The 24,696-nt window shown below is 42.0% G+C and overlaps 2 protein-coding genes across 3 annotated transcripts in view; one reads left to right on the top strand and one right to left on the bottom strand.

The window, feature by feature from the left end:
• The window catches only part of rsrc1 (arginine/serine-rich coiled-coil 1), a 136,047-nt gene extending 123,811 nt beyond the window's left edge, over positions 1-12,236 (bottom strand). The window contains exons 1-3 of the mRNA XM_033630699.2: positions 12,153-12,236; positions 11,416-11,619; positions 7,632-7,754 (exon numbers count right to left, since the gene is read on the bottom strand). Of these exons, the coding sequence (XP_033486590.2) occupies positions 7,632-7,754; positions 11,416-11,603 (311 nt within the window). The 5' untranslated portion in view covers positions 11,604-11,619; positions 12,153-12,236. The remainder of the gene's footprint in view (positions 1-7,631; positions 7,755-11,415; positions 11,620-12,152) is intronic.
• Positions 12,237-14,849: 2,613 nt separating this feature from the next.
• Positions 14,850-22,295, top strand: shox2 (shox homeobox 2). 2 transcript variants are annotated; one of them, XM_033630582.2, is made up of 5 exons: positions 14,850-15,147; positions 16,796-17,004; positions 19,455-19,512; positions 19,802-19,890; positions 20,745-22,295. In XM_033630582.2, the coding sequence occupies exons 1-5, from the start codon at positions 14,892-14,894 to the stop codon at positions 21,000-21,002; spliced, it is 870 nt and encodes a 289-aa protein (XP_033486473.1). In that variant the 5' UTR covers positions 14,850-14,891; the 3' UTR covers positions 21,003-22,295. The 2 variants fall into 2 exon arrangements, with proteins under 2 accessions (XP_033486473.1, XP_033486472.1); XM_033630581.2 differs by having other exon boundaries at positions 14,851-15,147; positions 20,709-21,639.
• Positions 22,296-24,696: the final 2,401 nt, after the last annotated feature.

Genomic DNA, 24,696 nt, shown 5'->3' with positions numbered 1-24,696 from the left:
AACAGCCAAATTCTGTCTCCCATATACACATATAAAGTAACTAGTGAGCGTTTTATGACATTTAAATTAATCACAAAGATTTGTGTTCATTCAAACAGCTTTCAAAAAGAAAAAAAATAGCGCTCTCGATGATTAGAGCTGGAAACTTGAGTCAACTTTTGTTAAATTCAAAAACATATATAGCCAGAACGTGAAGGATTTATACTGTAAAAATTTATACAACAGTTATTTTAGATACACTGAATCATGCATCTTCAAACATGCTTGAGCTCTGGGTAAAAAATTATGTTTATTGCAATATCTGGGGAAAAAAGCAAACTGTGATTATTTCACAATTTTACAACTAAACTTTTATTATCTGTTAGTCATTTTTATTTAAGAGTAAGTATATGAAATGCTACTTATAAACAAGAGTGTCCATCAATGAAAAGCCATCTAATATAACAAATTATGAAGATTAAAACAAAAATTAATTTCAACTAATTTGTCTATTTTGCCAAGATATTAAATGCTAACAACAGTGCGGTTTAAGGACCTTTTCACAGAAACAGGTTTTATCTTCCCACCTCCACACTCAAAAAGGTAAACAAGAGAAAATACAAATAACTAGAAAAGAAAAGCTGTTAGCTTTTATTAGACACTATTCAGATTCTCGTTATCTTGACAGTGATTAAGAGCTACAGTATGTCCATTTAACATCCCACTAATTCATCTGGATGAACAGGTAGAAAAATATGCACAGGTGACTTCACACACCTTTGATGTCTGCGGAAATTACAAAATTTGAGAGTTGTAGGAAAAACAAAGTCGCCTCTCTTTATAATCATAATTATGAGAATGATAAACTCTTGAGTGTGGATGTTCTTTCCTATTTTCTGATTTAAACACAAAACCGTGAGTCTGAGTTATTTCTGATGCACTTATCAGAACACCCGAGAGATTCCTGTTTCCCTCCTTCACACTATGTCGAAAAACACAACTTACTTTCAAGTCGAGGCTATAACATAACAGGCTTTATGTGTCATTACTCCCAGTTTGTTAACAGATGGATAAAAAAGAAAAGGGACAACTCTTTGATGTTAAATTTGTCTTTGTTTGGGACCATTGGACTAACTCCCTCATTTGATCGTCTGTGTGAGAGGACTGGTGTGATGCCTTTTGTGAGGTGAATTTTGTGTGTGCGTGTTACACAGTGCAGACTCTACAGCTAGGTTGCTACCCAGGGGAGTGGGCTAGTGTGTTGTGAGCCTGCAGGACTGAGGGGTGCGGTGGAGTGAGGTGGTGGGGTGGACGGCTTGGCAGAAGTGAGGGGCGAGGGAGGGGGGGGGGGTTTTCCTCTGGCGGTAGAGGGGAACACTGCTTGCGGCGAGGCGTGGATGAAAGAGGCTGTCTGTGTCAGTCACTTATTCCTCCCTTTGGTAAATAAAGGTTTCTGACAACAAAGCCAAGCAGCGCTTGACTGGCCTTTACAGCAGATGAATAAAAAAGACAACACAGAGAAAGAGAGTAAGACAGAGAGAGAGGGAGTGGAAAAGAGAGAAACACAACAACAAACGCGTTTAGATCTCACGACTGGAAGCATGTTGATTTTTATGGAGTAGGGAAGACGCAGCCGAACTAAACCAGGTCATCTTTCAGTTTAAATCAACACTTTGCAAGTCCAGTAATGGGGGAAGAAGGAAGAAAGGGCTGAATGTCATCCTGTGGAAGGGGGAGAAGAAAAGATGTTGAAAGTCCATGGGATAACAGACAGATGGAGGAAAAACAGCCAGGAGCCTGCTCTTAAATTCCACTACAGCATACACTCGACTAACCTGAGACCACTGTAAACTGTGAAAACACTAAGTGAGATACTACAGCAAAAGAAAAAGTATTTAAGATTTGTTCATATCATCTTATCTTATTTCCTATCCGTCAGCACCACCATTTGAGTTCCCTTATAATGTCAGGATCTCAGCAGTTTGTTGAGGGAACCAGATTTCACTTGTCATGTCCTCAAAACACACTACGGGCTGTTTCCCTCATGAAGCCAGCGACACCCAGAACCACCTGCTACATCACACACACTCTAAACTGTGTGAATAAATATATGTTGGACACAAATGCGCAGAACAATTTCCACCCTGTCACCTGACATGGGAATTGCTGATCCAGGTGCAATGAAAAGCTGGGAGGCCACACTGCTCACCCACAATAAAGACACTGATTTCCCTCACCCCACCTCTCTCTCTTCTTGGACTCAACTGCCCTACCTTCCCTTCCCTCCCCCCTCAAAGACCTTTCCACTCGTCCCTTCAGCTCCTCACCTCAACCCTCCCCGTTCCCAAGCCGCCCGGATGACCTTGCGCACGCTCCGTGTCGGTGCTAGGCAGGAAAAGCTATCTAGCAGATGTACGACACCTCATCTCATACGGGGGAAAATTGCTGTGTGAAATAAATACCAGGCCATCGTTCAACCCCTGCACACACACATGTATGGACTCACACACACATGCCTAGAGTCCTTCTGTGATCTCCAGTGCAGAAAGCAGAGCTTATGTTATAAAACTAAAACATCTACATACTCGTTCTAGAGTGGACATGACAGGGTGGCCTAGTGGTTGTCTCGTAACCAGAAGACCGAGGCATTGAAACTAGCTAGCTCTGGGTGCTGGTCTTTAGTCAAATCTGACCTCTGACCTCTCTGATGGAAGACAGCAGAATGTGCCTAAGGGGATCACTAAAATTACATCCTATATTTCATGTCAGCCTTAATGCAGAAGACTAGAGCTGAGACCTAATCCGAAGATCTGGCAGGTAAACCTGGGGAGCTTATTCATAACACTTCCATATTGCACTGAAATACTGCAGTGACATCTTGTGTGAAGCTAGAAATGTATGCTTTCAGAAAGTTCAGAGTCATCAACAATACACTGTTGATGACTCTTGCCACAATTTTATCTTGGACTGACAGTAGAAATACAAAGCCAAAATGCGGCCCCTGACTGTCTATCCTGGCCCAAACCCATGTCCAACCTAAGCCACAACCTCCAGGGCTTCAAACTGAAACCAATGCTAAGTGCAAAAAAACTGCTGTTCCTCTAATGGCCACTTGAGGCTGGCTCCAAAAGCGAGTCAATCCCCATAGACCCCCATGGTAAAATGTCAAACTTTACAGCAGGAAATTAACATGTTTACAGCCCGATACAAAAAACGGTTTTGGTGTCTGTAGCTAATTTTCCCATTCATTACAACTGTACGTGGGGGTGAATTTTTATATAACTCACCCATTTTAATTCTATTAAGACTTACAGTTATGTATAATAAGGGTGCAGTCACTGTGAGTGACAGGCACTCTGCAAGGCATCATGATCGAATCCACCCTTTCCTCCTCCCCAGCTCCACCCTCTCATCCAAATATGGTCAGCTTGAGTTACTTCCGGCTCCAAAAATCCAAGATGGCGACAACCAAATTGTCAAACCTGGCTTCAAACAGGAGTCCACAAACCAATGGGTGGCTTTACGATGGCTATGTCTATTATTTTCATAGTCTATAGTGCCGCCCACAGTCCTTTCCCCTTGCTCTAACTAAGCATCAGTTGCGAACTCATGCCGGCCTCTGTGTCTCCAAGCTGGCTGAGATAATCCTGACTCTGGTCTGCTATCCTCGCATGGTGGGTGGTGCGTTTAGCTTGCTATCTATCTCCTCTAGGGGAGAGACAGATAATTAGAGGTCTTGCTCTCCTTAGAGTCATGACAGCAGCCCAGTGATGAAGCTGCTCCAGTGTTAGCGGGGCTAAACCCTGACGCTAGCATTCTGCCCTGCTAACTCAACACACCTCTGAAATATTAATGAGGAAAATGTAAGCATTTGTGTGTGTGCCCTGCGGTAAACGCTCACCTATGTGAGTGCATGCACACACGTGTGAATAACCAATGGATGAAATGCTCAGCTGCTCTTTGATGGGTCAAGTGGTGGATTTGTCGCACCTGCCATTCCTCCGTTTCTTCCAACAGTTCCTCTAAAATGAACTGTTAATTGAATGAAGGACTGACAGAATGACTGACTGAGCCACACGCATTTAACCCCTGCTGCGGACTCCCATAAAAGCGCGGCACCACACCGCTCCGCCGAGCTCACCTAAAGACGTGCCTGTGATCCGGCTGTGATGAGAGGCTGCGTCGTCTTTGTTGGATTGGGTACACATCAGATCACTGTACGCTGCTGCTGCCATGCTCCACTCTGCTCTCCCCCAGTGGACTAGGCCGTGACACCCCCCCCAACTCCTCCCTCCCTCCCCAACTCGCTCTCCGTGAACATGCATTCACGCAAATCTGCACATACATGCATACACTCAATCAACCTCACACATGCTGGTGCGCGCACTGGCAGGCACACGCGCATGCACAGCCTAATATGCCTGCTCACATCAAAGAGAATAAACATTAATGGCAAATAGGTAATCTGCTCCTCTTGTCTGTTTTACATTTCAGGGCAAGATTGACTGCCTCTGGGGGACCTGGCCCTTCTCTGATTGAGGGCAGGAAAAAAAAGGAGAAAGAGAGAACGAGAGGAGAGAAGGGGGAAGCAACGAAAGATGGTAAACACATGATAGAGCATTATTCTTATTTCATGTATCTCTTTATTTTTTATTTATACATGAGAGATTGAAAAGAAGGTAATAATATCCCCTCCTTTCAACCCACGACGGCCCCACTATAGTCCTAATCTTCTCCCCTGCAATATTCTGATGCAGACGTTATTATTCTCATTTCTTCTGAATAATATCCCTCTCTCAGGCCTATCTGTTCTCTCTGCCGGTGCTCGCTTTGTCTCTCCCCTTCATTTTCCTCCTTTAGGATCTTCTCCGCTCTCTCCCTCACTTGCACTAACTCAACCTATTCTCTCCACACTTTTCCATTCTCCGCTAACTTCTCGTCTCTCCAGACGCTGCACTCGGCCTCTTCTTGCCTCTCTCTTTCATATTCTGAAGGTGGTGCCGGGGTTGGTGTGGCCGGGGTGGGGGTGGCAGGCAGCACCTCATATCCTATCTGCGTATCAATCATGAGGTCCTGTCCACTCAATCCTCCTCTGATCCATCAGCCAGCCTCTCAGCCAGCTCAGGCAGCCTCATCCAGACACACACACACACACACCACTGACTAATGGCAGTCAGGGCACCTGTGCACACCAACCTGCTTTCATCCTGCAACCACAGTGGATGCAGAATGTGCAGTGTCCCACAACAGAGCTGTACAGTACATGATTACAGTTGCTCCTAGTACTGAGGAAAACACTCAAAATACTGACTGCAAAATAGTCACATGATTTGTCGTAATTAGTCCCATTTAGCGGACTAACTAACAATTAAACTTAGTTATTTTATTCATTAATAGATAACGCATTTGGTCTTTAAAAGCCAGAGAGTAGTAAAAAAAAATGTCTTTCCAAGAGCCCAAAGTTACCTTTTTAAATAGCTTACTGTTCCAAATAAAATTCTAAACAACAACGCAATTAATCGACTAATCATTTCAGGTCTAGTCCCATTTATTATTTGACACAACCAAATTTCTGTTGGACTGTTCAATGCTAAAACAGGAGCACACATGTGGCGGCCAACAACAAAGTTTCGCAGACACAAATTGCAGCTGCCATCACATAACTACATAAATTCATCATCAGTGCCATCATTTTGCACATCCCCACCTCCAACACCGCCTCCACCTCGTAACACCCCACCACGCACTCCCACCAACACCAGCCCAACCCACCTGCTCCTCGCTCACCGCTAAGCCGATTACACAACGCAACCCTTCTAATCACAGTACAGCGTTTGTAAACACCGATGTCATCGACTGTAATTCTAAATCTCCCAAATCCCTTCCACCCTTCATCTCGCACCACACCAGTAATGCCATTTTCGACTGATGTTTTAATCTCCAGTGCTGCTGTGAGTGACTGCCACTGTACCACAGAGAGTAGGCAGACAATGTGTGAAAAACTGTTTGGACAAATTCTCTCCATAAATGGCTTCGGTTCACAGCGCAACACAGACATTGTGGCTTTTTTTTGAAGCTCCAAAATGTTCTGTGACCACAACGTTGAAGAGTTGAAGTGTGGTGTCTTTTCATGGCGCCATCGTCCACTCTTACGTCAAAACGCCTCTGTTGCATCATCCATTCAGCCTGACACCTCTGTAATGAAGATATTAAAACTCCTTTTCCTTTGTGATTAAAATGATCTCTGCTCTCCCCCACAGCCATACACAAGTAAACAAAGGACCTCGCTCACGCATATATTATGACAACCTTTTCTTCAATTGTGCGTCTGTGCATGTTTTTTATGTGTGTGTGACAATGTGTGTGTGTGTGTGTGTGTGTGTGTGTGTGTGTGTGTGTGTGTCAGTGAGAGTGAGGGATTTAAAAACAGCACAGTTTACTGGTTCATTAGCACCAGATTAACTATGCTAATGACATGGACCACCACACACAGAGACGTTGCCTTTATGTTTCTGAAAGGGATACACGACTATGTGTGTGTGCGTGTGTGTGCGTGTGTGTGTGTGTGTGTGTGTGTGTGTGTGTGTGTGTGTGTGTGTGTGTGAGAGAGAGAAAGAGAGAGAGAGAGAGAGAGAGAGAAGTGTGGTGCAGGTGTGTACACATGAGTCTTGCATGAATAAGTTAGTCCCTGACAAAAAAAAACGAGTCAGCTCCGCCAATAATAATCATAATTCAACAAAGTATGTATGGGTAATGGTGTTTTAATTGCATTAATGAGTGAATGGAGAGCTGCTGCCAGAAGAGATTTGGGAAGGACTGAACTGGTGTTGCAATATGACCTGCTGTCTCTGCGGGTCTCTGTTTCATTAATACTCACACAGTGAGACAGATAGTCAGGGCAAACCGAGACACGAGTTCTTCGCACACGCAACATACTAATCCAGACCTGAGACGCAAGTTTCCATGTGGCTCCGTCTGATGACATAAGACATAAATACGAAACGATGTGTTTGTTTACGCTGAAGTAAACTTCCAAAAGTCTTATTGCTTTTGTAATAAGAAAAGTCTGCAATGGCATTCCACATACTGATTTGTAATACAAACACTCAAAGAGCACTTCAAGGCAATTTTTTTTTGGTCACTCCTAAATGATGTAGCCATTGTTCATTCCCTTCAACTACTACATACCTTCTCTTTCATATGAATACAACAAAGTGTATTCTTTTTTTTCCTTTCTTTTTTTAATCTTCTATTTCATTTTGTTTTTACTTTTTAAAATTATTTCTATTGTGTCTTTTAAAAATAAAATAATATAAAATAATAATAAAAAATACATAATATTCAATACATATATATTTAAAGATAATGTTAAATAGACAGATATTATTATTATTATTATTATTATTGGGTTAGGATAAGGGGCATTTTGCCAAAATTAAGCTCAAGAAGATGGTAAAGCGTTGTGTTGTGTGGTTACACAATCCAGAAGTTGTTCAGAATAACAGTTAAGTGAGCTGTGAAAGTGTGTGTGTGTGAAAGTGTGTGTGTGTGTGTGTGTGAGAGGGAGAGAGAGAGAGAGAGAGAGAGAGAGAGAGCGAGCGTGAGAGTGTGTGTGTGTGTGTGTGTGTGTGTGTGTGTGTGTGAGGGTCTACCTCCTGTCTCGGCTGCGTGACCTGTGCGAGCGGTGGCTCCTCCCTTTGTCTCTGTCTGCGCTGCGACTCCTCCTCCTGCGAGACGAACTGTGAGATGAACTGCTGCTGGAACGTCTTCTCCTCCTGGAACACACAGACCGAAAACATACAGTTCAATAACACTTGTATTATTGGCGGGATACTTAAAACAAAACATCAATCAGACAGCAGGGCTGGGGTTTTGACAATTAATCATTTTTGTGATTCTGGCAAATCAAAAATAGTTAAACATGTTGGTTCCTGAAAAAATGTGGTTCCCAAAAACTGCTGAGAATTAACATTTGTTAATGGTGACTGATCATCCGGCTTCATTGTGTAGTTTCTTTTAGTTTATTATCCATAATATAAAATCAAGTCAAACAGTTTCCATATCAGCTTCCTCCACACTTTCCCGCTATGCTCTACCCCACCATGACAAGCACCATCTCTATTATTCTCTGTGTTCATTCAGCATCATCTGAAATTCTTCCCTCTCCTACATAAGTGGATGCTGTATTCCTAATTTGTTTTGCTGTTCATTTCAAGAGCAAATATGTCCTTGTGTCCCAGACAACCTCACCTGCCATAAGCAGCGCTGACGGCTACTTTGCATTAGTGAACACGCTCATCCGCAGCCGAGAGCAGCGGGGCCATGCGGGCTGCCCTACAGTTCCTCCACAGGGGCCCTTTGGTGCTCTGCTGCTCTTTAATGTGGCTACAGCAGTGTGTGTAGCGTCTATTTTCCAAACACCACTCACACCGAGTTCTTATTGATATCATGTAGCAGGAGGCATTTATGGGGGTGAATGTAAATGTAGAAACCCCCCTCCTCTACTGCGCAAACAGTTTGAGTAATATTCATTATTTAAAATCCCTTCTTTTCTTTCACCAAAGCCAAAAATACTCCAATCTTTTTAGCACACACACACAAAAAACACACATACACGGTCCTATGGGAGCTCCGCAAGATAGAGGAGAAGAGGAGAAAAAGGAAAGCAATTCAAATAACACAGAGGCTGAACTATCAAACCAGATTTGTACCACTTAGAGCAGCGCTGGAAAGATCCATTAGTATTCCAAAGGCTGGATCCCATGAGCGGGGCCTTATGAAATAACTTCCACAGCCCTCGTACAACCACTTCACACATTACACAGAAGAAACACACAGTAGTGAGCTGAGGGTTTTTGGAAGGTAGCGTTAGCTTACACATTCTCTCAAAAGCCTGCGCGATTGTAACATAATAAAAACATAATGGCTCAAACACATGGGAGGGGGACGTGCTGGTTAACACAGATGTCTTTCATATGAATACAACAGCTAGCAAGTTGGATTTTCTCTTGTTAACTTACACACACACTTACTGCTCGCCCCCCACTCGCACTTGGTATCTCACACGCATAGCCATGGACACAGTTACTCTCTTTACACATAAACGTTAATCATGTGGTCATGATGTCACCAGCTACGAGCATAAGCACTCCTCTGTTATACTACATGTGAGGTCTTGTTACTCCATTTGTTTGTATGCAAGTTAAAAATGCGATAGACTCGGTGCCGTCATTCATATGGGCCTATTTAAGGAGCTCAGTTCACACACACACACACACACACACACATATACAGACACACACACAAGGCCTTGGTTAATTGATCACAACGTATGGCTAATAGATGAGGGACTGTGGTCCCAGGGTTTATGCTGCCCACCCAACCCCATCCCGTACAGACAGGCAATGACTTCCAATCAGCAGTAATGGACCTTGACCAAGCCTCATAAATAATTACCATCAACTGGCCTTGTCTGAACAGCCACAAACATTCAGTGGCAGCTGTGGATGGATGGAGAGTGAATGAAGGAGGCCAGGTTCAGCCACTAGCCACTTGTAAAGATGTCTGATTAGTACAGAGCCTCTCCTTTCACTGACACTGCTCAGTAACAAAGTATGGTACTTTGGGAACATGAGGAGAAGCTTATAAAACCGGTACAAGCTAATAACCTTCAGATTTTGTTAAATTTCTGAGACTGGACACAAAATGAGCAGCCAAAACAGCAACATCTACCCAACGTTTCTGGCTATGTTTCATCTTTAAAATAACCTCAAGCCAAATCACAAAGGTAAAAGTGCTAGTTTCACTTTTTATAATACTGCCAATACTCTTGACGAAAGTCCAGATGGACTGGACCGGCAGTAGGACTAATAAATTGTGATGCTGAGCAAGAGCAGTGTTTTCTTAAGACTCAAGTGATACTTTTCAAGGCACCAACATCTGAGAAAGCTGGAAGTGTGAATATCTTCTTTTAAAAAGATAATGTGGGATGTCTGACATATGAACAACTAAGATCATTTAGGCTAAATCAAAATGCAATTGTTACATTTCATATCTAGGTAATCTTAGAGTCCATATCTGGCATTCATTGTAAATATCACTTACTGAGAATAAACATTCCACCCTGAAAAGAGTCTTCAATTATCCTGAGCAAGGGCCGACACTAAAAACACCCGACAGAATTCTTATTTAAGGCTCATTTGAAACTGAAAAGCTGAAATATAAACATCTGTCAATTTAAAATCAGAATACATTATGTGTTTAAATTGAAGGTAAAGGAGGTTTACACGGCATGCAAACTAAATTTTGTGGAATTTTTCAAGTTTTTCTGAGATCTCCATGTTTTAAATTTAGTTGAAGCATGAAGAGAAACATTTTCTCTGGGTTCTCCGGCTTCCTCCCACAATCCAGAGACATGCAAGTCGGGTTAATTGGTGTCTTTAAATTGGTTGTAGGTGTGAATGTGAGCGTGAATGGTTGTCTGTCTCTATGTGTCAGCCCAGCCCAGTGTCAGCTGCGGTTATGGAAAATGAATGAATGAATATTGAGGGAAACACTGAATTATACAAGATCAAAACTAAAGAGTAATTAAGTTATTTCAAAGTAATTGCATCTCTCCCTTCATGCACATGGGTTTACCCCTTGGGATGCACAAATAATGATTTTGAAGCCAAAACTATATATCTCCATTCTTTTTCCACCTCAAAACATTAACATATATGCTATTTCCACAGTAGAATAAAGCACAGGTATAAATAATGAAATGAATGATGGCTAAATTCCATTGAGCTTATTTGGTTTCAGGGTCCTGGTGTTGTGCATGCTGGCTCACTGTCACAGCTTACTGCAATACTTTCCCTACTACAATTTCCTGACTTTGTCAAAATGTCTGCTACGAAAGAGGACGGCCAAACATTGGCAGTAAAGCTACTGGACCTAAACTAATAATGCATTTTAAAACTGACTGCAACCAGTAGAATGGAGAGAACTGTGCTATAACTGGGTTGACACTTCACTAAAATGACATCAAACACCTGAGGTTTAACAGCTGTTAAACTGACCATGGCTGCAACATCAGAGGGTTAGTCTTAACATACATTTTAGCCTCTGACAAGTTGTAAAAGGAAAAAAAAATAAACATAAGGAGGCAAGAAGTGTGCATGCAATACTTTCAATCTTTGATTCACTTTGTAACCACAGAGAAGATTGACCATTTGAGTCAGGGGCTTATTTTATAAGCACTTAACAAAACGCCAGGGGAAAACTTTTCTCACATCACAAGGAGGTGAAAATGCAGCATCAGCACCAGAGTAGCGCCCCTGGAGATTAAACTGCCCTGCTGAAGTGTCCTTGAGCAAGACAGACTGTCACCTACACCGTCCTCATCCCTTCTGCCTCTCATTAGAAAAGAACAGCGTGTTATACATGCCCCCTCACCTCCTGTCTCTGTCCTTGTCTCTGGAGCGAGAGCGGCTCCGGCGACTGGACCTCCGACTCCGGCTGCTGGCCACCCTGCTGTCGGAGGATGAGGACGAAGAAGAGGAGGAGGAGGATGACCGGCGACGCTGTTTTCTCTTCCTCTTGCTCCGACTGTCATCCTCACTATCAGAGGAGCGGCGACCCATGCTGTCTGACTGTCAGCTGGCAAAACACACACAAGAGAAGTGTTACTGATGAGCTATGTCTATTTTAGCAACAATTTCATACACGCCTAAACTAAGAGTATCGACATGAACATGCTGAACTATTTAACAAAACAAATACAACATGGTATTGACAAAATATGTTTTAATGCGGCTAATAAAACACAGAGGTCTCATATTGGATATGGCTGTGTAGCTAGCTAACACGGCATGTAGCTTAGCTTATCAAAGACATTGAGGGATATAAGTTACGTAATATAAGTCCCCGATAAAGCTATAAAAACGACAAAAGTGTTGCTGTAAATACAGACGACATAAAATTTTATTTCAAAGGAATTTCCATGGAGGCTAGCTAGCATGCTAACTGTGCTCCATTACCGTTTGGCTGTATGCTAGCTCTTGTTTTGACTGAAGCAGCCTCGCCGTTAAACAGTAACAATGTCTCACGCTGCGGTCAGTAAACGTTACATGAAATACAAAGTATGGCAAATTAAACGAAGGTTTCATTGAAAGAAAAGTCCCGCTCCTCACCTTTAAATTGTTGTGAAGCTCCACAACTCAGCCATGCACTGCTCTGCAGACTCTACTCGTCAAACCGGAAAGCATCGATGGAGTCCAGACTGAAGAATCGAGCACAGAGCAGTCGATCGAGGGGCTGCTCTCATCTGGGTTTAAATGATGTGTTCTCGGTTTGCTCTAAATGATATCTCTAGCCTAAAATGAGCCTTAAATACTGCAATATTTTTTGTTGTTACTTCATGGTAGTCTAAAACTATTTAAAATGATTATTTATATGAGCCAATAATAAAGAAGCTTGATTTTATAAGAGGTTTGAGGGTGCATCTTGTTGGTTCAATGAGCCAACAGGCAAAGGAATATGTTTCCATTATTGCAGGACTGATGTAAGGTATTTGAGGGAGGGGGGATACATTTGTCAAAACTGAACATTTGTGCTTTTTCCACCCAATTCTGACACTGACTCTCTTTCATAAATCCAGAAGGTCAAATAATGGAGCATTTTCTTAACTTATTATTTCTAATCGTTATATTGTGTCTCGTTTTGCATCTGACAATTTTTAATTTCACTCTCCAGCCATTTGAAAATATTCCAAATTTAAAAGGGCTTTTAATGTTTATTCATGTACATCAACAGTCTGGGCTACTCATATTCCGTTTTGATCTGACAATGCCCACACGCGCACCACAAATGATCACATAAGCAAATGCATGTGTGAGCTGTAGGTCTGTCAATGATCATTTGCATGAGGTCGTCCTCTCAAATAATAAGGTTTTACACCAGCATACACACACACACAGACAGAGAGCTGCAAGGGCAGACAGAGCATCCAAGCAATTTTCAGCAAAGTATAATAATTAATTAACTTCATGAAATTCATAAACACATAAGGAGACTGAAGGTGAAACGACCACTGTTTCGCTGACAACATGAATGAGTGATTGAATCAATAGCATAGCATATAGGAATGGCTGATAGAAACAAGTTAATGGGGTCCTCACTGCAAATAGAGGCTGCTTACTGTATCACTGCGATTAGGAATTCATCCTGCTCTCAGATGCAGCAGAAATAATAGTAATTAATGCCTAAGGTTCAAGCTGAAACATCGTTAATATTTAATTAGGGGAATTGCTGGAGCCCTTGTGTGGAAATGGGGCTTCATATAGATTATCAATAAACACGCTTAATTTTGCATCAAATTCATCCCGACGTTTTCAAAATCCCGCTGTATCCTGTTTCTGCTTTTGCCTATATGTTTCCTCCTCTCCTCACTTAATTGCTCCCTCTCTCTGTCTCTCCGTTCACTTATACCTCCACCGCGAGTCGAGCATTGTTTATTTATTTTTTGCAAATATAAGGCAATCATTTCAGCGGGAAAAAGCCAGTTGAAAAGCTTAATTAGTGGGCCCAATGGCAACGCATCGCGAGAGGCATTATAATTAAACGCTTAGCTGCTATTTAACATCCTAATGGTTTAAATAGTCCGCAGAGAATTAATATTAAGCGATATATAGTCTCACTAATGATGACAATTTAAAATACATAATTGTTGATTAGAAACATGCGTGGCGTGGAAATATGAAATGATTTGTCTCGTGTCTTTTTGCACATTTTAATAGTGCATGTGCAAAAATATTAATAATAATAATAATACTAATAATTATAATAATAATAATAATAATAATAATATAAAATTAGGCTTAAAACACCGCAATTATTTTACAATTTTTTGCTTTTTTAAATTATTAATACATTTTTTTCTTTCTTTTTTTCTCGGTAAAATTCTGTGTCACATAAAAAGCGACGACATGGCTTCGCACAAACACGCCAAAAACTTATGGATAAACGCACCAGGCCTGAAGCCAACTGTATGCAACTGGGGGTTCAAGACAAATATGTTCACTTGAGCTTCCTCGCAAAGCTCCTTGTATGAAGTCGCTGCAGCTCCTCTCGGCATCCCCAGCTGCTCCCCTTTTACCTCTCTTTTCTCTCCGTGTCATCGTTGACTGTGACTTATTTTTCCCCCAGATCACAGATATATAGCCTACTGAGGAAGGACTCCTCATCCATGTGCTTCCCCCTCTCTCTCTCTCTCTCTCTCTCTCTCTCTTTCTCTCTCCCCTCTCTTGTCATTTTCAGATTTTTTTAAGCCACACCCCTGCAGAGAGAGAGGGAGGAAGAGAGAGGGAGAGATCCATGACCATCTCCCGGGTGTTTAAAAACTAACTCAGGACAATAGCAGCGAATGAGCGCTTAATTAAATTAATTAGTCCTTCTTGTCAATCTCGGATTAATGGCCAATAGCGACGGTGCTGCTTAATGTTGTTTTTTTTTTAACTCCTCTTCCCTCTCTCTCCCATATCAGTGAAGGGGAAGGGGGGCTCATCCCGGCATCCTGAGGGGAGGTAATTTGCACGGATCAAGGGGGCAAGGCGCCGCAAAGTATAAATACTGTGACTTCAATAGAGGATCACCAGCAGGTTCCCAACTCCGCTACCAAAGGAGGGAGGAATTGGCTGAGAAGATATATTCTTTATATATTTTTTACCTTCTTGCAGAGTTGGCAGCAGCAGCATCACCTCGTATCATTTTTCAAGGGGTCGACTTTAAAACGAGCCACACCATTGATGTCTTAAGCTGTCGTGGAGCAAAGGGAGAGAGTGTGTGAGTGTGTGTGGTGGTGGTGTGTGTGGTGGTGGTGGTGGGCTTTTTTTTTTTTTTTTTTTTTTTTTTTAAGAGGAGTGAAGGCAGTGATGGAAGAGCTCACCGCTTTCGTGTCTAAGTCTTTCGATCAGAAAGTGAAAGAGAAGAAGGAAGTGATTACCTACAGGGAGGTGTTGGAGACCGGGTCGACGCGAGCAGGGAGCAGGGAGTCTTTAACCGCGGAGCCGGGGAGCCGAGAGGAGGCTGCAGCCGTCACCCGGAACGTTGCGCTCTCGCCGGGCAGGGAAACGGACATGCTTGGCCCGGAGAGAATCAGGGACGCCGGGAGCCCCAAACTCATAGACGGTAGGACTGCATGGTGTGCTATGCACAGTCTTTATCAGCAGGGATGTCTGGAGGAGACTTATAGAGGGAGCAACCAAGTCCAGGGAGGTTAATCGAACATCATGCACTGATCATATCCATTATTTTATCCGCGAAACACTTAAAACATCTTCAGTTCCGCTTATGATTATCATCCAAACAGATATTTCAGCAGCACAAATAGTGTCAGCCTCCATCTAAGTATTGGCGAAGGGGGTTTATTTATCATAGTGCTTTCTGCAACTCTTTCTCTTAGTGTTAGCTGTTGTCATACAACACCGTCAAAAATGCTCCTTTTACATGCATTTTACCAGGCATTATTCCTCATAATATATTCAATATTAATAAGATGACTGCAGCTTTGTAATGTCTCACTGTGGAGCAGTTTGAAAGTTTCAATTCATTGGAAAAGGCCTAACCAAAAACTATGATAAACACAAAGGCCTCCTGAGGCAAACTAATATATAACTAACTAACTAACTAATATAATATGACTTTTAAACCAGGTGTCTGGCATTTGTTATATCACAAATTATAAATGTGACATAGGTGCTTTATAGTCTTTGATTTGCCTTAAGTTTTCAAGCCTACTTCCGATTGATTAGAAGACATAACAATGTGGGTTTAATAATCCATGTGTCAGTTATATCTTTTTTCAACTAAAAGAAGGTGCATGAAACACCTGACATGCAGATCACTGCACATGAAAAGGTGGCAATCGAGTGCTGTCATTTCTCGGTGCACATGCATGTCTGTTTTCAGGCGTGAAAGCACATCAGTCACCTAATACATGGCTTGAATCCAGACCTAATGGTTCCACATTAAAATAGCCTCTCAAATTAGGTGGAGCAATTATTTTCGTGGCTGTCCAAAAATAATTTAGTGCTTTTATATATATAATTGCATTGCAAGAATAATAGAAAATTAAAAAAAAAAAAAACATGGGTTCAAGACATCATTAAATCACATTTAAAACGGCAAGGATTTAATTTAAAAGGCCAGCTTCAACTGTGTTAAAATAATTTATAGACTTTTTTTTTTTACATTTTAAGAAAACAGCTGTTTGCTGTGATTTATTTATAAAAACCTAGACAAAATGTGACAACACACGCAGGACAAGACATCCTGGAGTTGGGTGGCTTGTAAAAAAACTGACATCTGTTCGTCATGGGCAGCGTGGTTAAAAGCGGAGCTGCGACAAGCATGTATCAGACATCCAACAGTGGGCACAGCGTTGCATATTTATAAGCAGTTAATAATTAAAGAGCTTTATGTAGCTCTACAAAACATCCGAGGTCTGATAGCTCTGTGATATTTGAGGGCTGGGAGGGCATGTCTTTCTTTCTTTCTTCCTTATCATGGAGGTTTTATTTCAATTGATGGAGGTCGATAATCGTTTCAGATCTTACCTTAAACCTGGGGTCGAGTTTGCACACCCCTTAGTTTGGCTCATTTTTACTGACTGAAAGATGCTGTATCAAACTGATAACTTGTGTGAATTATATAAAGTATTATTTTTCCAGATTAAAAACACACTGACAGATTCCATAAATATGTGACTATGATAACCCCAGACTTGGAGGTCACAGAGCTGATATCCCCCTCTCTCCTCTCCCCTTCAACAACACAGGCAACACGGACGTGAAGGAAAGGAAAGAGGACTCGAAGCCTTTAGAGGACGAAGCACAGACTAAAATCAAACAGAGGAGAAGTCGGACTAACTTCACATTAGAGCAGCTCAACGAGCTGGAGCGGCTCTTCGATGAGACGCACTACCCGGACGCCTTCATGCGGGAGGAGCTTAGCCAGCGACTGGGACTGTCGGAGGCCCGAGTACAGGTAGGGAGAGACGATTCAGCTGATGGGAGGGGAAATAAAGAAAATTAAAAAGTAATTACGAAAATATAATAATGATAATAATAATATAGGCCTAGTATTAATAATAAAATATAGTAATACTAAAAAAGGTAATAAGGCAGCATGTCTGGTTTGATAATGTGACACAATCTAAGTAAATTATTTTAAATAAATAAATAAAATAAATAATCAGTGTTATAATTTTCATTTACAACATTACTATAACCATGGCAACATGAGTTTTTATGTGTACACAAGTGTCAGAAAAACTGGATGAGTGACCCACGTGCTTACATAGAAATAATAATTATGACAGACTAATAATAATAATAATATTAGAAAAATATATATTTTAAAAGCATCCATATTTCTCCCATATTCTTTCTTTTTTCTAGGAGGGATTTTTACTAATATCTTCACTGATTTTTTTTTTTACTATAATAAGCCTGCAGAACACAGTCTGAGGATGATGACATTTTGTTTTTTATGGAGGTTTTTCATGTTGAATTTAAACGTGCACTTGGCGGACTACAGTAGGCCTGAATTTGAGGAACAGTTCAGAGGAAACTCCCATGGGTGTTTCTCATTTTTAATAAGTTGAAAAGGATTTTTAAAGAAAAAAAGAAACAGTTCACCATTAAAAACGTTATGTTGTCATCATTTTCTGATTATTTTTGCTTGTTTTGATTATGTCTCAGTTAGGGCTGAGTGTCCTTTAAATCTTTATTGCCCAAATCCACGGATACAAATAAGCCTACGAATATTTGCCCTCAGTTTCTGGGTGCATGTTACCAACCAAGGCCCCATGTTTGTCAGAGAGTCTGTCGTTTTTCATGGGGACACACCATCTGCGCAGAAACCCAGTAAGGCTTCAGCCAGTCATGGAGGGAGGGAGTGTGCAGGGGGGGGGGGGGGGGGGGGGGGGGGGGGGGTCAGACATGCCTTGTGTAATGGGAGCAGGGGGACAATGAACATATAGACAACTCCTCTCATCTGATTTAGTCCATCAAAACCCTATAATATCTTATTCCAGACTCTTTTATCCCGCATGCCCCGGCTCTGGGGAGGACTGAGCATTTGTCTCCATATTGAATATGGCGGTCACTGTGGCAAAAAAGAAATCATAAAACGGGGCCTAAAAGATCCCAAGCTCACCCTTCACCCCCCCTGAAAAAAAAGTTAAAGCCAGCTTTTTGCAGGGCTCTCCCGGCCTGAACTGGAATCTCACCAATAAGGCGTATTGTATCCCGAACAAGGAGCACAGCTCGGGGATTTGCATAAATTATGTATTATTTTCTACCGAAATCAAGAGCAGCTCTCTCCCTCTTTCCCCTCTGTTGGACTATTATATCTTTTTACCACTTGCACTGCAGAGACCACACATTTATTTCTGATTTTTTTCCCCTTTTTAAATATCTGCCTCAATCAATAGCAGCAGAGCATTTGCTTTTATCATCGCGATAAATTATAGCTGAAGCGTGCACAAAAGGACTTCCGATTGACATATACTGTGGTCAATAAATGAAGCCAGCTGACAGTCAAATCAATATGATATTTCAATCATGCTTGTGTGTGTGTGAGAGAGTGTGTGTGTGCATGTATGTGGACCTAATGTAAGGGAGATTGCAGATTGACATGTTGTATTGTGGGCTAATTTAGCCCGAGCTTTGTCTGGGAGATTCAAAGCAGATTATCATAGAAACAAATCGTTTAATCTGTGTTCCAAGGCGTTTCTCTGAAATTGACGCTTGTCGATTTCAACAGAAGTGAGCTGTCTTTGAAGCGGTTGATTTTTTTTTAATTTTTTTTTTTATGTGTGTGTATGTGTGTGCAAGTGTGTGTTATAGCGGTGATTAGACAAAACTGCGAGGCATTTAAGCGTTTCTCTGACATGGATTTTTCTGCAGATAAGGGTAATTAATTTCAGCGGTCATTTAATGAGAGGGAGATGGAAAGAGAAAGAGGGAGATGCTCTCAGATCGCCTTGCTCTGATGTCCAAAACCGTAATAGCATTGCTGCTATTCGATATCTGAGAGTCCATTCAACTCTTCGGGGACACTAATCTATAGAAAGATGAAACCAGCGCTGACAAGGTTATTTATTATAGTCCAATAGTCCTGCACATTTCCAACAAGAGTGTTTCTATTCTCCTAATAAGCTTGTAATGCCCACCCCTCTTTTCGCAGATTTTTTTTTTTACTACTTTCCATTTTCACTTCGCTTCTTCTCAGCTCCAACCCCCTACCGTCCCTTGTTGTAGACTAAATGTAATAATTCAAATCTGGGGTTAAGCAGTGTCATTAATATTTCAGTGCTCCTCGGGGATATTGTTTTTCTGCGGTTGTTGTCACTTTGAGAGGCATTACACACGGCCTCACAAGCAGCTGCCAATCAGTAGGCCTAGGTCTCTAATTAATTTCTGTCCCTGCAGGTTTGGTTCCAGAATAGAAGAGCCAAATGCAGAAAGCAGGAGAACCAGTTACATAAAGGTACGCTTTTATCCAAGCATGTTCCCACAAAACTGTACTTCTACTCTTTTCTATTCTGTGGGCTCTAATGCATGCAACATCTTTAATCTGAACTCACTGTTACTGTTTGGGACTTTTCATTTGCAGTTAATTAAGCCATCAGAAGCACTGTGATGCCTGTTTATCTTGGATGTTATTAAAGTTTACTGCTCACTGCTCAGTTACCCAGTCCCACGGTTTACTTCTTTGTGTGTCTTTTAAAAAAAATATATCCTCCTCACAATTAGGCTATCATCTGTGCTTTTTGCAGGAGTCCTGATTGGAGCAGCGAATCAGTTTGAAGCTTGTCGTGTAGCGCCATATGTCAACGTGGGGGCTTTACGGATGCCATTCCAACAGGCAAGTTACTTTGAAGCGCCCAGTCTTAAAACCAGACCAATCCCCGGACTGCTGTCTTGGCACAGGCTCTGCCCAAGTGCTATGCAGAGACTCCAGTTCCAATGTAGGGGGTAACTAAATTCTTATTACCACACTGACAAAAACACTGTGCCAACACAGCGTAGCCTGTACAACCTAATTGGAAAATTCCCTCTATTGTTTTATGGCTCATTTAAATACTGGAGCAGGCGAACATATTATAGCCTGGTGTAAAATGAGACACCCACCAAGGGCAGCAGTTTCTGGATGTTTTTCCCTCTTCACACAAAAGTGTAATTTCCATGGTGTGTTTTTATATTTTAAGCTGTGCACCTGTGTGTGGGGGACAGCAGAGTCTGGACAGAGTAGTGAAATCATGCACATAATTTATGTTGCATCACATTTTTAGTGAAATCCAGTCCTCACTATGAGCACCATGTGGCCTGGTCTGGGTTTATTATCTTGTAGGCAAAGGCCCAAGATTCCCAGAGGCAATGAAAGTTTGACTTGAGATTAGATTCCATGCTATTGATGTCCAAATAAAAACTTACATTTGACCTTTAATTCATAAGAGCCGCAGCAGTCAGTAGTGTCCCCTAGAAGTAGATGGCACCCTGTGATTTGAAAATGAACCCTGAGGTGCAGATGATGCCACTAGGCCACCCTGCCTCCTTATAGGAGTGAAAAGTTGAAGCACATCTGCAACAGTGACACTAGTGAAATGACCCTTCAGACATCCCACTGCAAAGTTAACGCATGTTCTCCCCCTTCTCTCCCCATCCGTGCGTCCCGTCCTGTAGGATAGTCATTGCAACGTGCCGCCCTTCTCCTTTCAGGTGCAGGCGCAACTGCAGCTGGACAGCGCCGTGGCCCACGCCCAGCACCACCTGCACTCTCACCTGGCAGCGCACGCGCCCTACATGATGTTCCCCGCACCGCCGTTCGGCCTGCCCCTGGCGACGCTCGCGGCCGAGTCCGCCTCCGCCGCATCCGTCGTGGCCGCCGCCGCCGCCGCCAAGAACACCAGCAAGAACTCCAGCATCGCCGACCTGAGACTGAAGGCCAAAAAGCACACGGCCGCGCTGGGACTGTGACGCCAGGGAGACGGGGCGACACGAGGCGCGCACGCGCTATCCGCCACGTCCTCGCGACAGAGACACTGAACATGAAAGTGACAACAAAAAAAATAAAAATAAAAAAATCCCAAGGACACAGTGAGAAAAAATTATCAAAGGACGATATTTATGTTTTTTCTTTTTTGAAATGAAGGACGACGAGTATAACTATAAAATATAGGCTATTTATGAGACAAAGAAAAGACAGTGAGAAAGAGACTGTGACGTGATAGCCTACACAGATGTGATTTTGGACGCCAAATGAAAAGGCGCATGGGATGGATAAAGCTACGCAGGGTCCCTCTCTGCAGCCGCGTGGCTGAGGAGGGCGACAGGACACCCTGAGGAGGAGGAGGAGGATGCAGCTGGGACGGTCGATACTTTGTCAAACAAGGCGAACCATTCTGCAGTTGTCCTGTTTTAATATTATATTATTATTGTTATGATTTTGAACCTATATAGAGGCTGGCCTCGGTATAAAACAATTTCTCTGTAAAAAGGACAGAGCAGGAATCCTTTGACAAAAAAAAGACAATATTCAAAGTGTTTCTCCCTCTTTCTGTTTCTTGTCCAAAATTCAAAATGCCCAAGCAGTGTTTGCATGAGCCCCCACCCTCTCCCTTTCTCTCTTTCCCTTCTCCCCTCTCTTCCTCTTCCTCCCCTCTCTGAGGAAGGGCAACTCTCACGTGAATGTTTGGCCTATATTTGACCTTGTTTGGACCTCCTCTGAGGTGAAACTCTAGGCGACGCACCAGAAATGTGAGATTATAATATATGTGTAGGCTATGCTGAACTTTTTTTGGTCAGGATAACCCGATCTAGTGTCCATATGAAGTGGTGATGTGTCCCCTTTTAAAGGAGCATTATGTCATCTGAACACACGAGCAAATGACAGTACACACATGAGGACTGTATGCGAACCGGTACGGGCACGTGTAAAATATGTTTATACACAAGAAACATGCATTATTTTTATTATTTAGTGGCTTTATGAATGCCTTGTGGGGAATTTGTTCATTTTGTATTTTACTTTATTTCCGTGTATTAAAAAAATCATGTGCTTTCTGTATGTAATTTTGATGTTTTTATAACAGTGGAAGTGATCTTACCTGAGGCACGGGTTTCTAAAAAAAAAAAAAAAAAAAAGAAGAAGAAGAAGAAGAAGAAGAAGAAGAATATTCATGAAATTGTTTTACTTTTTTTCCATCACATGTGAAACGTGAATCCACCTAAACAAAATGTTTTCGTTCCTATAATAAATTAACTAAAGTTTCTTTAACGAGTTGACATTATTATTTTTTTACATGCGTAATTGGCCCTTAACAATTTAATTATTATCATCTTTATTATTATTATTGCTGGTAAATCTTTGAGGGCAATAGATTTTTAATAATTCATGCCTGTAGCTATAGGTCTTTTGATAACGTCACAGTTGTGACAGGCCCGTTTAGTCAGGAACATGGGTGTCTGTTGCTGCGCCCATGCCAAACCGATGCATTATTCATAATCTGGTTATGGAGCGTTTGGAGAGGAGGGCTTGTAATTTCCAGTACAAGCTAGAAAAACTGGCAGATAAAGGATGAAGAGAAAAGGACCGTTCAGTGGCTCAAAGATAATTTTGTTTTTGCAGCACTTGAAATGCACACAATTACATTTATTTATTTATTTTCTAACAGGGTTCTCATTTAGATTTGAAACCACTCTGTTATTCTTGCAATAATTAAATAAACTAACCCCAACCGCATAAGAATTATATAAAACAAAGATGCATTTTGATTTAATTACACTCGCAGTGTGTTTGTGGGATAAGTTTGCCTTAATGCCGGAATTATCTTTCGCAAAAATATAATATTTTTTTTCCACCAGCAACTGTGAAGATAGTGTCAGTAATAAACATTTTTACATAAAATAATATAGGTTAATGGTATTCGATGTAACACCAGTTACGAATCCCCCTGATCCTCATTGAATCTGGCCTCCTGCCCATCTTCACTGAATTTAAATGTTGCTGGTTTATGTGTCATGACCTTAAGTTTGGCATTATGCATAGTAAAATATACAGGCAGCTCACAAAGTAAAACAAGGCCAATCTCCTGGTAAAAAAAAAAAAATCATTTATTAACGCCTGCGTCACTTGACTTACAAATTTGCCTGATTCATTTCCTGACATCTTAACCGCCTCTTATTGAACATTTAATAAACACCTGACACGGCAGCCTATAATTATAGGCATCCAGATCGCATTACCCCTTCCGATATTTCCACACAAAACACAATGTCTTTAGCTATTAATTAATACTGATCTCACAGAGTCTGCACTAGAGTCTGGAGTGTTTGTGTATCTCGCCGTTTGGGGCAGGATTTAGACGCCAAAACTATTGAATTATTGATTCTGAGCCTCGCCAGTAATGGAGGAGACGGAACTGGGAAACTGCTTAGCCGGGAGCGTGCACTGCTGCCCCTGCGATGGAGCAGAAACACCGGGCTCGGGGGCGCGCCTGTCCTGCGACTGTAGCCTATAGAAGTGTGTGTGAGCGGAGACCGCAGAGTGAGGTCAAGTTCATCACAGTGGTTATGTCACATTAATTACATTGTACAGACATTATTTACGACATGTTCAGGTATTTCATGTGGAAAAGTTGGGCCTGAGGCGTCTAATTTTGTTTCAAACCCTCCTTTGGAATTAAAAAAGAGTGATTTAAAGGTTCAGGAATTATTTTCTAATCTCATGCACTCTTATTATAGTAAAATGAGATTGTAAAAAATGCAATAAACTACATGTGTCACTGCTCATTTTATTGAGTACACTACAAGGACATTCCTGTATAGGATGGAAATAATGAAAACAAGTGATTTTATGAAGGGATGATTAATTTCCAGTAATATTTAGTGTCACCTTAAGGACTCATTTACCCAAATTGAGCTCTTTGCATTAATACGGTCTTAATTTTGCAGACTTTAAAACATTTTCCTCCCCATGCACTCCATGACTACACTCCACAGACTTGAATCCTGCCCTTGTGGCTTGGACCGGCAGCTATCAGCATGTCCTGAGGTGTAGTGGTGGAGTGGAGGGCCTCCGCCCTGAGGGGCCCAGGAGACAATGAGACGGGGACACACAAGTGTTCTCCTGATTAGACATGGAGACGACCGGCGCTCTCACTCTCCTCTCAACACACTCTTAAGACACACACCCCCACGCAGCCAGCCGGGAGCCGGTCATGCAGGCTCTCTCTCTGGCTTCTTCCATACTGTCTTTTCCTCTCGCCCGCTCCATGCATTCCCCTGGTCTCTCCCTCCCTCCTCAACTCACACACACTCACACACATACACACACTGTCTCTGTTGTAATGGATTATTGTACACCATGTTGGAGGAGTCGAGAGTGGGCCAATTCTATTCAAGTTCATCAAATGAATGAAACCAACACTGGACATGTATAAATCCAAATGCATGTAAGCAAACACACCCACCCACCCACCCACACACACACCCACCCACCCACACACACACACACACACACACACACACACACACACACACACGGATCACCATAGCCTGGTGAGTCACAACAGCACTCCACACCATGGAATCCTTCATATCAACTGGTGCTGTCTTGTTGCTATATTTACCCCACTACAACCCCCGAGACAAATACACTACTCTCTCATTT

This window comes from Epinephelus lanceolatus, chromosome 4, assembly GCF_041903045.1.
Source record: "Epinephelus lanceolatus isolate andai-2023 chromosome 4, ASM4190304v1, whole genome shotgun sequence".
NCBI classification, from domain to species: Eukaryota; Metazoa; Chordata; class Actinopteri; order Perciformes; family Serranidae; genus Epinephelus; species Epinephelus lanceolatus.
Note: the sequence above shows the minus strand (reverse complement) of the source record. Positions and strands in the feature narration are given on the sequence as shown.